At 36.2% G+C, this 14663-nt stretch overlaps 1 protein-coding gene across 1 annotated transcript; it reads right to left on the reverse strand.

Moving 5' to 3' along the window:
* Positions 1-12684: 12684 nt before the first annotated feature.
* LOC142624895 (serine/threonine-protein phosphatase 7 long form homolog) lies at positions 12685-13497 on the reverse strand. The gene has a single exon (XM_075798626.1). The coding sequence runs from the start codon at positions 13495-13497 to the stop codon at positions 12685-12687; it is 813 nt and encodes a 270-aa protein (XP_075654741.1).
* Between the last annotated feature and the right edge of the window lie 1166 nt (positions 13498-14663).

Consider the following 14663-nt stretch of genomic DNA (forward strand, 5'->3'; position numbering starts at 1 on the left):
TAGAAAACACACACAACGGTGGAACTCTCAAACCGGTCCACGTTCAGTTTAGAGCCCCACAGAAAGATTCTTGCATGGCAAATGTCCAGTGGTCCCAGAGGGTGGGGGAGGAAATAATTGCACAGTACTCGAATTTATATAAATTGAGCTTCTATAACTCGATTATAGAGAAAGCAAGTACCATTAAAAGATGGTACAATTGCCAGTAGAACTCGATTATACTGAAATCGAGTATTTTAACTGTAACCTAATTACAGTTGGGACGCAGTTATGCATACTCGTCTCTTTGATAGGCGAGTTATATGTGTTACTCGATATACAAATAATCAAGTATTATACTCGATATTACAAAGGCCAATTATTTGACTCTTTATTAAAGACAACTTCCTCTCATTATCTGGTTGGGGGGTATGACCAGAAGAAAACAGTCAGAGATGGAGAAGAGAAGCCTCCTTCGCTTCTAAAGGTAACATGCCCACATGTTTTATAGTTATGATTAAACAATTTACCACTATAAATTTATAGATTATGCAACTAATTATCAGATCTTGGAACAAGTGACGTCGAGGTTGCTGTAGTCCACCGGCACATGTTGGTAAAACGACAGTTAAATGGTACATGTTTATCTCATATCTCAGATTCGAAACTTGGTAAGTTCAAATATGCAAAATGTATTGCGGTTTTCACAAACAATGCAAATTATGTTCCTCTTTTAGGGTGGCAGATACTATGTTTTTTTCATTGGTCATGCTCCTGGCATATACGACAATTAGGCAGAAGCAAGTTGACAAGTTCATAAATTCGCAAACGCCGAACACAAGTCATACAAAGATCGACGGGAAGTAGAATCTGCATACATAGAGTTCTTGCAACGTAATGGTAGGAACATGCAGTATGGTACTTCCCCATCGTGGACATCTCCTACCATGTCGACATCAAGCCCAGGGGGGACGTCTCAAAGCGAAGGAACCAGCTATTGCGATGGAGACGTTAGGAACAGATTGTTAAGGTATCAGTTAGACGTTGCCATTGAGGAGTGTGACCACGCAAGGAGGATTGCAACCTTGAGTACTAACATGCTCAGTGAAGTGGTAGCCCATGTTATGGACGATGATGAAGTTCATGATTCGGCACAACAAGGAAGTGCAAAATGAAGGCGAAACTATGGCTCCTACTTGTGGTATTTATGAATGTAGTGATACCACCGACATGTGTTTTTATGCCCTCTGTACTTGAAGTTTGCACTACAGATGGGCTGAAATGTTGTTGAATAGCCATTAATATATGTTTCCAGCCCATCTTTAATTTGGAATCTGTCTTGGCCTGTTGGCTTGTAATTGCTTGTAGTTTTTGCTTAAAAGTAGATATTCAAAGTTTTCGATAGCAAGTAGACAAGTTAGATTAAGAAATATGGTTTCTACATTTCATCAATCACATGATGAATTACACGAGTGTGTGTAATTCCCCCATTGCACAAACAACAACTTATTACAAGGAAAAACCCATGTCCTTGTCCATAGAAAGGAGAAAGGTTAAGATGTCTGAAAGTTCATGGATATTATGTGGCTTTAGGAACCACTAAGTTAACCCTTAAGAAACACTAAGTCAACCCCTTAGGGTTACTTACGCTTATATTGAAGTGGGTTACTTATCAGCAAGCTTCAGTTATCCTTACAACTGTAGAACTCTCAGACCAGTACACGTTCAGAAGGGAACCCCACAGTTCATGCATGGCAAATGGTCAATGATCCCAGAAACAAACGTGTGGGGGGAGATGATAATATTTGTAAGTCATCTACACTTGGTATGTCAGTTGCAACTAAATGTACTGGTTTTGCATTCCGTAACAGCGCTGCTTCAATAAGGGGCTTTGTTATGGAACCAAACACCGGTTTGGCTTACAAAGAGAAGAAGAACACATAATAATGTTCAGCTGTGTCATCAGTTCAATAACTAGTACAATAATGTGCAGCCTAAATGTGGATTTGTATTAATACCTAAAAGCTCGTATGCACTTATTGATGATTATTTTCTTCTGTATATAGGCCAGAAAAAAACTAGAGGCTAGACATATTGTTTGCCCAAAAACTAGGAGGAATAAAGGCTTTGTTCTGATGAAAATATGAAGTATAACTTAAAGAAAGAGAAGTGTGAAAATATATTTGATGAGACCTTTGGAATATTTGACTAAATAAAACCTTTGGAAGAGTTATCTCTTTTTTCTTTTTATACTAAGTATACTTGAGTGTTTATACCGAACCAATTATTTTAATATGTTGCAAGATTTGGGTTATTTTTGGTTTAATGACATCATTTTTTGGGTTCCTACAACATGAATTCTTGGGTTGGATGCAGAATGCAATGACAACACTATAACTATAATGGCCCTAATAGCAATGACAATTAAAGATCAACAAGCTAATTAACATACCACGGTACGTATGGAAATCATACAAAAAGTACGAATCATTCAACTAAACTTAAATTCAAAGGCTTCAAATTTGTGGAGGTGTGAAGCTAAAATCTAAATCTTTAAAACATTTAAATTTTGCTCAATTATTCTCCTTGTTATGAACTTCAATTTTTCTACACAAGAAAGTTAATTTAGTCTAATAACGCATATATAAACATAACACGAATACATATGGAACCTTTGTTGTAGGAGAGAAAACAGAATTTGGTAATTTATAGCTAAATTTACACTAGAGTATTTTTCTTATAAAAGAGAGCCACATAAAAGGAAAATTTCAACAAATCTATTGCTAAAATTAAACATCTTGAATTCAAATTTCCATCCATGATCGCTATATTGCATTCGTCTAAACCTACATTTGTTCAAATATGCAGATACATGGATACAAAAATATAGAAATGAACTTTTCCATTGAAGCTAACAATATCCACCCTTTGCAATTATAATTGGTACCTAACTGTCAACAGTTACTTAAACATGCACATATAGGACCTAAGATGTATAAGTAGCTTCATTGGTTACAAAATATGTTTCAAAAGATTCTATAAGCTCCACTTAGCTGTCCAAAAAATCTGTCCAAATTGTCATATATGCTCTCCAAAAATCTGTCAAACTCTTCTATGTCCAGAAAAACTTTAGTATCGACTTTTGTCCACTAGCTGTTAAAACTGTGCAATACGTTGTCCAACTACCGTGCAAAAAACAAGGAAAACAATCAATATGGTGGTTTGTCAAAGTTAATGGATTTATTAGGGTCTACTGAAGCCTGCAAAATATACCACCAATTATGAATTAGTAAATGAAAAAAAAAAATACTAAAGGAAAACATAAGTTTAAGTTCTAGAAAATTGATAACGTCTACAACACACCTCACTCAAGCCATATATCCCAACTTGATCTTCTCCAACCAAAAATCCACAATCAGAAGCTTCCTACACTAATTCCTTGGGTATGGAGGAAATCCCTATCCATTCTAGAATTCTTGGGGCCATAGCTGTTGGCCAATCATGATATTTTATTAATTTGCATCTTTTACTTTATGGGTGTTCATCCGTGTGGGTTTTGGTTCAATTCATGGAGGGTTTAGTGTTCAGGCAGATTGCGAGCATATTCAGTTTCTTGCAAATCAAACAATGCCTAAACTAGCAGTAGGAAATTTATAAACAGAACTAAGCAAATTCAATTTCTAAGCCATGCTGGACTTGTGTATATCTAGAGAGAGGGGAGAGAAATTCAGTTGCTTAAAAGTAACAACTTCCTTTTGTAGGCAAGAAAAATCCCAACAGTGGTACATGCATTTTATTTTTCTAATTATTTTTGGTTGTGAATTGTAATTAGCTTTTTTGATCGTCAAAAACAAAAATAAATTAAAATATAGAGTTTGGGCAAGGTTTTACCCCCATATGCTCCACATCAGGGTAAACAGCTCAACGATCTTTTCGTTTCCTCACAGCTAAACCCAGTTCAAAACCCAGTTCAAAACCTATAAATAGTGCTAATAGCCTAACACTTGTCACCATAAATGTGTATTTTGCATCCCAAAGTGCCCTAACCATTTCCAATAATGCCTGATTAAGGGTTCCAATCTTCCTTACAAAGTTTACATCTAATCTTCCATTAGCAACAAGGGAGAAAATTGTATCCCACCTCATTTAATGGTATTTGTACTGTCTTCCCCTGAACCACCCCACAAAAAGTTTCTCTGTAGTCTCTCCATTGGTTTGCTACACATGTGGGGATGATAAAGAGAGAGAGTGTGCGCAAGTAAGCTAAAAAGTGTACTCTTCAAAAGCATTATCCTCCCCCCCTCCTCCTTGACAAGCATAACTTATTCTAACCAAATAATCTACTGTCCATCTTCTCTATAAATGGATTCCATAGCATTTTCACTTTAAAGGATGGCCCGAATGGAATTCCAAGATAAGCCATCAAAAAATTTCCAAGTTTACTATTACAACCATTTCAATCTGACACTCTTACCCAAGTTTACTATTAGACCTATAACAGCTTCAAAACAAATCAGCACCATTCTAATATAAAGAATTTTTTCAACATTTGCATCACGGATAAAATTCTAACATTGGCAAATAAGAGGTGAGAGATGCGAAGCCTAGTTTCTGCAACAGCTCCCACCCTGAAGTCATTAATGAAGCCTCTTTCCTCAGTTTTCTACAGCATCTTGTTCTACACCTCCATAACCAAAACAAAAGACAATGGGAATAGTGGCCATCATATCTTAGACCCCCTCAAACCACTAAAGAAACCATAACAGGGACAGTTCATTAAGACTAAGAATCAAACATTAAAAAATACAGGCACAAATCCAACCTCTCCAATTTTCATCAAATTCTTTCCATCAGAAAAAGTAGCGCAAAAGCATTACTTTGGCATCCTTTGGATAATGTATAGCTCTCTTAGGACCTACTTAGTTAGTTACATTGAATTTAGTCTTACTTTATTGTTTATTTGTTGATGGATCAATTTTATTACATCTACATAACAATGCCAAAACAGTACATTCCGGACAGGGGCGGAGCTACGTTGTACCTTGAGGGGGCCATGGCCCCCCCCAAATTTTGATTTCTTCTACTGTTAGGCTATGAGTTTGATAGCAAAAAAATAAGTAAGAGGCTATGGCCCCCTAGAAAATAATGACCAGACCCTCCAATTCTTTCTAGGATCTCTACTTAGTCCAATAGATAACCCAAGTCCTCAAATAAAATACTAGTTAGCTCTCCCAATTGTCCAAATGATTTGTTGTCAATCCAAATATCCAATAGACAATAATCCACACTCTCAAAATATCATCTTTTACCACTCATTTTCAAACAAAAATTTACTTTTTTTTTTTTTCATCATTCTCAATCTCAAGAAGCCACCTACGGGATTCTCAAAGAAAATAGAAGTTATCACTGCTACTTTTTCTCCTAATACAAGCCCACACTGCCCAATGTTTCTTTCCTCTCATTGTTGATTGCTCTAAACACATTAACAATGGTAGAAATCAAATAAACTCCTTTCATTTATAAAAAAAAAAATTCATATTTGCTTTCAGTTCCAGCTTCTTCTTGTGTCTTAGTATTTCAGGTTTGTTTGTTTCTTCAACATCATATGGGCATTTATAGATTTATGCCTTTTATATATATAGTAACGGTCATTTATATGCTTTGTTTATTAAGTTGTTCAATTTGTTGTATTGCTATATGATAATATATTATATCTCTTTCCATATCATCATTTTTTTTTAATTTGAAATTAGGAACTGAATAATTCATTAAAAAATAAGAAAATTTTCAATATTATGGATAATGATGGGTAGATGGTGCTTAAAATAATAGTATGCAAATTTTTGTATATTTGTATGGTAAAATAGATTGCCTTTTGTAACTTGGCCCCCTCAAGTACGAATTCCTAGCTACGCCCCTGATTCCGGATTTTTCTTTTTTCTATTTTTCTTTTTTCTATGAGTCTTTTTATTTTTATGACGGAGGAGAACTTCACTCAGATTAGTTGCATACTGGTAATAAACTCCTACAGGCAACCGACCCCACCCAAATGCCCATGAGTCTTATTTTGTATTTTGATTAAATTAAAATATAGATTTTGTGCAAGGTTTTACCCCCATATGCTCCACAACAGGGTCAACAGCTCAACGATCTTTTCGCTTCCTCACAGCTGCCTTGGCCGGTCTCGTCTTACCTGAAATTCAGAGCAGAGCACGTTACTTGAATGCACACATTTGCTAACAGATTTCAAAAATGTAATAAAAAATCATGGTATTTACCGTCACCGGTCCCACAACCAGGGGGATGTATGTCAATGCGCAGTGATCTTCGCAACCCATGTACCGGCTTAATATTTTCACTCTATATTTGTTCGATCTGTGCAGCCGGTTCGTCGGGGTTAGGTAGCGAATGGTCTTGGGTGGGCTCAACCTGAACAACAGGTGGGGTTGGTCAGCCAGGTGTGGGTACAAATATACAGCCACCGTCGTGGGCAGAGCCGCTGAAGAATGGGGAGACAGTCGAATGGATGGTGGGGACCGAGGGCCAGCTGGAGCACAGGATGTGTGTTCTGCACTATCGTCATGGCTAGCAGGGTGGGATGGCTGGGCAGCAGCGTCAGACGTGCATCGCGATGTCCTAACGCCATCAATGTACATGCCCCAGTCGTCCTCCAATGCCTCATCATTTGTACAAAAACAGTTGTATTTATTAAGATGACAACAAGGGATTGAGTCAAAAAATGTCTTACTATTTGCAGCGTAGATATGATTCAATGGCATTTGATCCTTTATAGGGGATTTAATTTGGGGAATGAAACCTCTCATTTACACACTCACACACACAAAATGTCATCCTAGTTGCAGCCTGATGGTTGCTTTCTTTTTCGGTGTTCTTACCTTTTATTCTGATTGAATACTTTTCCATTTGCAATGAAAGTATCAAACGTTATTTGGTCCCAAAAAACAAAATGGCTACTATTTGCTTTTTTTTTTTTTTTTGAATAATTATTTCAACTTTAACAATAAAATTTAAGAAAATTCTTGAAGGTGAGTGATAAAATGCCCACATGTTTTAGGATGGAGAAAATTGTCTGACCGAGAGTGGAGAAATATTGACACCACTATCAATTAATGCATTACTCAAAAAAATCCAAAAAAACTTTTACAACTTTATTGGAACAGTCTGCATTCATTCAACTGAAAATGGAAGAGAACAAAGTCCAAAAATAAAGCTACAACAGAGCTGAAAACACAGAGCAATTACAAAGCTGATACAATAACTATAAAACATTTTTTTTAACACAAGATTCAAAATGTATAACTACCCTAGAAACTAGAAAGTATAAAGGAGAGGTTCATTTGTAAGTAAGTTCGTAGAAACTCAGTTTGAGGGGGATCATAGAATCCAATAACTATTGTAAAGTGTAAACCTTGCATGACAAGGGCCAAATAATGCTAATGCAATCCAGATAGACCCGCACCTAGTGCTTGTCCACGGTGGTCAATCATACTATTGTAAACTGTAAACCCTACCCAATAAAACTAATGCTTAGGACACCTAAACTACCCTATATAAACCTTGTTTTGTTCATAAAATATAATAAAACATTGTTTTTAATTCATTATTGGCATATTTAATTAACTATAATGGGAAAAAAATTAAAAAACCTTTGAATTACAAAGTCCAGCATTGTTTACTTGTTTATACTCTATCATTGTTATTATTATTATTTTCTATAAATATAATTTTATGAACTTCATAATGTGATCACATCAAAGAATTTTCCTCATATAATGCTAATTTTATTGTGATTGTAGTTTATAAGGAATGAATGAAACAGGTTTGCATGTCTTACACTTCAATACATATATATTTTGCTTCGAAAAAAATGCCAAAATAATAAAGAATAAGAAGAAGAGTCAATAAGATTTTCTAGACTGTTTGTCAACTAAAATAAGTTAAAACTGTAGACTTTTTATGTTTCTGAATGTTTACCCATTCTTTGATGTCATAATGAAATACTTACAATGTAAATCCTCTACTTTATGAAAAGAAAAAGAGTATAGAGTAAACCCTTTAAGATGTCCATCCTTAATCAAGTACTTTGTTTGTTATGAGTTAAGATTTCTCTTAAATTTGACCAACGCTTATATTTAATAGTTTGGGACAAAGTGCTTATTCCCACTGGTTAATATTTAAAGTGGTTAGTTTTAATGTTTAAAGTTTGGGAGAACATTGTAACTAATTATACCATAATTAACAAAAGGAATTGCAAATTAACCCTAAAAACTCCTTACCAAACAATATATACTTCACTACTATAATACTCCTCTAAATATATTACAACTGGAAGTAGTAGAAGTGGAAGTCAGTAAGAATTGGAGGTATTAGAGTTGGAAGTTACCTGAGTCATCCTCATCCTCATGACCACCTCCACGACCTCCACTGCGTCCACGCCCTCCAGACCCACGACCTTGCCCACCACGGCCTGTGGCCTCTGTGCTCGCCTCAGTCGCTGTGGCACGCGCGTTCTCCAAGTTGGATCAGCTCAACTCTCCGACAAGATCCAGTGTACTCCTCAGGTGGTTGTACAGTTGGAGTCTGGTTCGCATTGCGATAGTAATTCCACATTCAACTCGACCTGCGAAATAAAGGAGTCATGTTAAAACTTTTCTGGTTACTTTTGCGTTGTGCAACACTATGCCTTCTTGGGCAATGATATGATTTTTGACTATATCTATTCGCAGGTAATTCATGATGCAAAGATTTGGAAAAAGATTATGCATGATGAGCTTGTTCGTATGTATATGAACATTGAAATGGCACACCAGTTCATCAGTCGTGGTTGTGACAAATGCATATCTAGTGGCAAGAAATGAAATGTTCTCTAAAATGAATGTCAAAATCTTGTGTCATCAATGGCTCCATAAAACTTAATTTTCAAAATGCATGCTGCAACACACATATATTGTGAATCCATAAAACAATCATCGAATTGTTGCCTTACTAGGATTTCCCAATACGCCGACTCGCGTGTAATGTACCGCCTGGTTGTCTCTCGGTACGACTCCATGTAAGTAGCAAGGTACGTCGTGTCCCCATCCAATGTCAGTGCATCAGCAAGATGTTCCTCTCTATGGGCCCATCGATCAATGTAGACTGCATGTTCTTGCACCCAATCCCTCTCTAGTTTACCTTGGAGGAAGATTTTGTGGAGATCAACCGACGTATCCACAATATCCGGTGGCAGTTGCTTCATCCCGAACTGACGAAACACACATTCAGGATGATGATCCTCTACTATCCAAAAATAAATCAACGGCATAGTGGCCCTCCATATATGTCGGCCGGCAGTGCAATATGGGGGCAGCGAGTCTAGGACATCCCTATACGGCTCTCAAACAACCTGGATAAATGGTCAACAAAAAACAAATCAAATACGTACTTATTTGTGTCAATCCTCAATGTGAAAATATAATACGTACAAGACCATTGAAGAACCACTTCACTAAAAATCCTAATACATTCTTGACCTATTTCCCCTTCTTTTTGGATTTGACATGGTAAGATGCACTCGGATACTAATGGTTGCACTAGCTAAAACCGAGATTCGAAATTTCGAAGGTACACAACTAAATATGTGTGGAATCAAAATGACAAACATTAGTGTAAAATTACTAATGAAGGTAATTTATATTGACTGCCCACGTTTTTTAAATGTTCGTAACCAATCCCTTGTATATCTATGGTCTAATCGACCAAAGTTACATTATTAACTATACACATGCAGTTGTTGACAACCCTACCAAGTGAAAAAAAAAATATGGAGAATTATATCCTTGTGACATGAAGCAGTAGAATACCTGGTGTGCTCGAATAGTCGACAGTGACGCACGATAGGCAGCTAGCACATGTGTGGCATGCTCTGTTGTGCTCTTTGACCCCTTCCATCTAGTAAACATACAATTTCAGACAATGCTCATTAGTTAATATCAAACAACAATGCTGCTATGAAAATACTTATTATAAATGCGTAGAAAAAATGAAGCCATTAATTAGCTTTCGTATTTTCAGTGGAAAATACTTATTAGAAATAAGTAAGGAAATACCTAAAACCTTTGGAAGGCTTAAAATTTAAATGGAAAACCTTTGCAAGGCTTAAAATTTAAATGGATCTGTAGTTACAATTGATGAAGTGTTGCAAACAAATAATTTCTAATTCATTCTTGTCAATTCTCTCCTAATTTTATGCCTTCAGATCTGAGAAGATATTAATTTCCATATGATAGGGGGAAGAAAGTGAATTAGGATGTTTTTAAGCAACATGAAAATGATATTGGAGCTATCTGGTCTAGTGGACCATGGTCTACTGCACTACATGTGAGTCAAACGCAAACAAAGGGCTTCAACTTTTTAGTTTAGATGCTCTCTCCGATGGTGATTTCAAATCCTTCATCCCCACTTGTTACTATTAAAAAAATAATTAAAAAGAAAGTCTAGACTGTGAATTTCTGAGCATACGAATATGACCAACCAGGTTTTGGCATGAACTTGAAACACTACCTACTAATCCTTAGGATGCATAGTAACCAAACAATATTACTAATAATAAAAGAGAGAGTTGAATATGTGAATTTCTGAGTTTTGGTTGTGTCTCAACATGGATCATTAAAGCATAACGAGATTACAAAGACAAGTACATAATTGATAAGAATAAATTCAGATTATAAAGAAAGGTTTTTATTGGTCAATTCATTTGAGGAACAAACACAAAAAGGTGTGCACCTTAGGGGATAAGGTGTGCACTTTTTGAGAGGCTTAGGCCCTGTTTTGTTACTGTTAGGGGTGGATTCATTTTTGTTTTTCATTGTCTGCCCAACTCATTTTATGTTTGGCATAATTTTTTGGTCTAGTTTTTGCTTCTTTTTTTTCACTTTATAATTTCCAAACCCAAAGCATAAATAGAGTGTTTTTTGATGGGAGAAGTCAGTGTTATGGAACCCACAGATCTGGTTTTTTACAAATATGCTATTGTATTCATTTTCAAGAAAATGAAAACACCAAAAAGTTGTATTCAGTTTTTGTATTAAAATCCTATTTTTTTTATACTAAAAATGAAAATTGAATACAAATATAAAGTTAACCAAGCTTTTAGTGGTGGGTCCCATGGAAAAAAAAAAAAAAAAAAAAACCGAAATACACATCTTGTTTGCCCAAACCAAACAGGCCCTTCTTATCTCATCTTCCATTTTGTGTTCATAAATCCACTCTCTCACATGCTAGACTCACAATTGCATAAATCCACTCTCTAACATGCTACATAAGATAATTTTCTCATGGAAGGAGGAGAGTGGGGTGATCCTAATTAGTAACCTATCTTCTTCCTTTTCCGATGTTCAATAATCTCATTATAATCTATATAGTAAGACATATAAACAGCACTATTTAGAAATTGGGAGACCCATTGTAAATGCATCTTTGGTAGTCAAAGAGAAGTCAATTAAGCTATATACAATTGGAAAGAGATACTTTGCTAAAGAAATGCTTGTACTATATATCTATATACTTGGATATCCCTTCTTTTCTTTGTCAAATAAAAAACATTATGGATGAATTTAAGAGATTCTAGGGCTACTATGATAGGAATGCAAGTCAGACTTTTATAGAGGTTAGATACAGGGTCTAGGCTATAAAGGTTTTACAATCTCTGACTGATTGTAATTGTTCTTCTATAGTAAGTTTTTTCCATGAGATTGGATCCTCTGGTCGTTGTGTTTCCAATGAAAAGATTCTTTATTGATTTTTCACTTTGCTACTATGGCTGAAAATATATATTTATGCTAGCCTATTTGGGGTAAATCATAACTTGTTTGTTTGAATTAATCCCCTGCTTAAGTTGTTTGAGGTAATCACTAGTAATTTTTAGTTGAGATTAATAAAAATAATTATTGTGAAGTGTTAATAGTTACCCAATTGGCACTTCCCCATGTACAAATTTTGACAATATCATATCGTATATGAAAATATAGTTGTGCATTTCAATAGATCTCATATTATGGTTAAATTATAGTAAACTCTTTGGAAAATATAATAAACACAAACAAATTCATTGTTTCATAATAATACAAATTTAGATATAAATTCTGAACAAAGTATATAAATTGGTTAACAAACAACCCGTTTTATCCTTGTTGAACAAAGAATGACCAATTTACATACTCTACCAAATGACATTATTACAAAGACTTTTTCATGAGTTAGTCAAAATTCAAAAACAAACATGCAGATCCAATTATAAACTTAAATATGATCAGTTTATATACTGTGTACATGACTTGTCGTACAACCTATTTTTATAAATTGTGGCCGAGTACATATTAAGCACTGAATGACGTGTGTGCCTCTGTGATCCCCATTGCACTAATAGATGCATCTAAGTGTTCTGTATTAGCATTATCTATTAAAAAAAAGTATTTTGTATTTGTAATTTTCGTCTGCACTCATAACAGTGTATATTGGCATGCTATCTTGTTAAGTAATCCATTAAATTAATGTCAATTAGACTTTTGGTTTGAAACAGGATTTACTGCTCGACAGCAATGTCCTTACTGAATGTATTACAAGTCGCATACATGCAGGGATTTTGACCAACTATAGACACATGCACGATGAATGCCAAATGGCATGGCAATTGTATCAAACTAATCAGATAACATACTGACTGGCAAGGGGACCTGCCTCCACCAACGATTGCGGCGGCCTCATAACAGGGCATATCAGTGGGAACGTTGAATACACCCACAGCTGCACCAACATTAGTGCTCCTCCAATCTGCTTTGCCTTCATCTCCGATGCCTTGCATAAGTGCCTATATAGCCAGGCTAATGCTCCACTACCCCAACTATACCTCTTCGCGTTGCTGATTGGGTTCAGGAACTGTATAGGCATCACCGACACCCGGTCTGCCGACTTGTCCATAAACAGAATGGACCCCAACCACACGAGTATGTGATAGCGCGCATGTTGTTGCACTACCTCATCAGTAGCATCTGCAGCTAGGGGACCTCTAAATCGTGCCTTCAACCAGCTGACTCTTATCCTCGCCCCAGCAAGGATAGACTTGTTCTGATGGAGAGGCGGTATCGAGTCTAGAGGACGATGACCCAGTAACTGATGACACAACCCAGGCCAATCCATCCTGACACTCCCAGTCACTGGCAACCCATCAACAGGAACCCCTAGCATCACCTCGATATCTTGCAAGGTGATGCCCATCTCTCCATGCAGTAGGTGGAATGTGTGCGTCTCCGGACACCAACGCTCGACCATTGCTGTGATCAATGCGTGATCCACTTCCAAGTTTGGAACCTTGAATAACCCTTCAAAACTTGCCTCAGTTATGTAGCGAGCAATTCGTGGGTCTAGCCCATGCCGAGGTAACTTGCAAGATCGATGTCTGCACTTTAGCACGCCTGGCACTACCTGCACACGAAAGAGCATTGTCTTAGGATAGTGCATTGTCTTAAAATAGTGCACATGAAATAACTCTAAGAATGCTACATAATAATAATATGCAAGAAACAGTAGGCTAACTACTTAGTTACGAACAATTTGCACTAGTTATTCACTCTAACTGTTGAATGTGCAAGAAACAGTCGGCTAACTAGTTATTCACAATAGCTCAATAGCAGATAGGATCAATTCAAGATCAATGACATTGTTTAAAATTAGCACTAAGCTGATGGGCATTATGTTTTGAAATGAATGAACAAAGTGCCTCACTATGTCAAATGGAGTAGGGAATTAGGAATCAAAGTCAGTTCTCTTATGTGTAGCCACGCTTAATTGTGTGTTCACATTTGGAAAAATAATTCATGTGGATTCTATTTTAATTGATTCTATAGCTTCTAAATGAGATCTAATGACTTTGAATATTTCTGCTCCATACCATTTTCTTGATGCTGTCCCCAAAAGGGTGTTTTTAAATTCAGGATTATTTCTGCTTCATACCATTTTCTCTTTGGATTAAATAAAATTCTGCCTAAACCAAAAGAGAAATGCTACCATGTCCAACATCTATTTACAAATAATCAAAGAAGCCTACAGAAATAAAAAGAAATAATTTCGACATGTCCAAAGTTCAGTACAACTACGTACTTGACCGGCAGGCGTCTCCCACAGCGCCGTGGATCGATGACTCGGCTGCTACGTCAACTGTGTACCAACCATGGGTCCAGGATTCACATTTTGTCGTTGCTGCATATCTGACACGCATGCAAGCATGTTAGACACGTAGGTCTATGTTTAATAGTGAAGAAAAGCTTGGCATTTGCAAGCAAACACGATCAAGTAATTGAATGTTCTAGAACAAACTCACAGAAACAAATAGAGAGACAGAGAAAGTGAAAGAGAAACAGAGTGAGAGAGAGATTCGACAGAAAATTGAAAACGTATAATTGCTCAACTGAATTATACATAATGCATATATATATATATACACACACACATTGATTTTCAATCCATTTAATCACATTTAGAGTCAGAGTTAAAGTAAAACACTAAAATATAAAACAGCTACCCTGAGCATATATGCCTAACTTCATCCTAATGTTCATGGCGGCAACGCATAAACAAAAAGGACACATAGTTGCAGAATGTATAAGCAACCTAACCAACCAACCAAC

This window comes from Castanea sativa, chromosome 2 (genome assembly GCF_040712315.1).
Source record: "Castanea sativa cultivar Marrone di Chiusa Pesio chromosome 2, ASM4071231v1".
Classification (NCBI taxonomy): domain Eukaryota; kingdom Viridiplantae; phylum Streptophyta; class Magnoliopsida; order Fagales; family Fagaceae; genus Castanea; species Castanea sativa.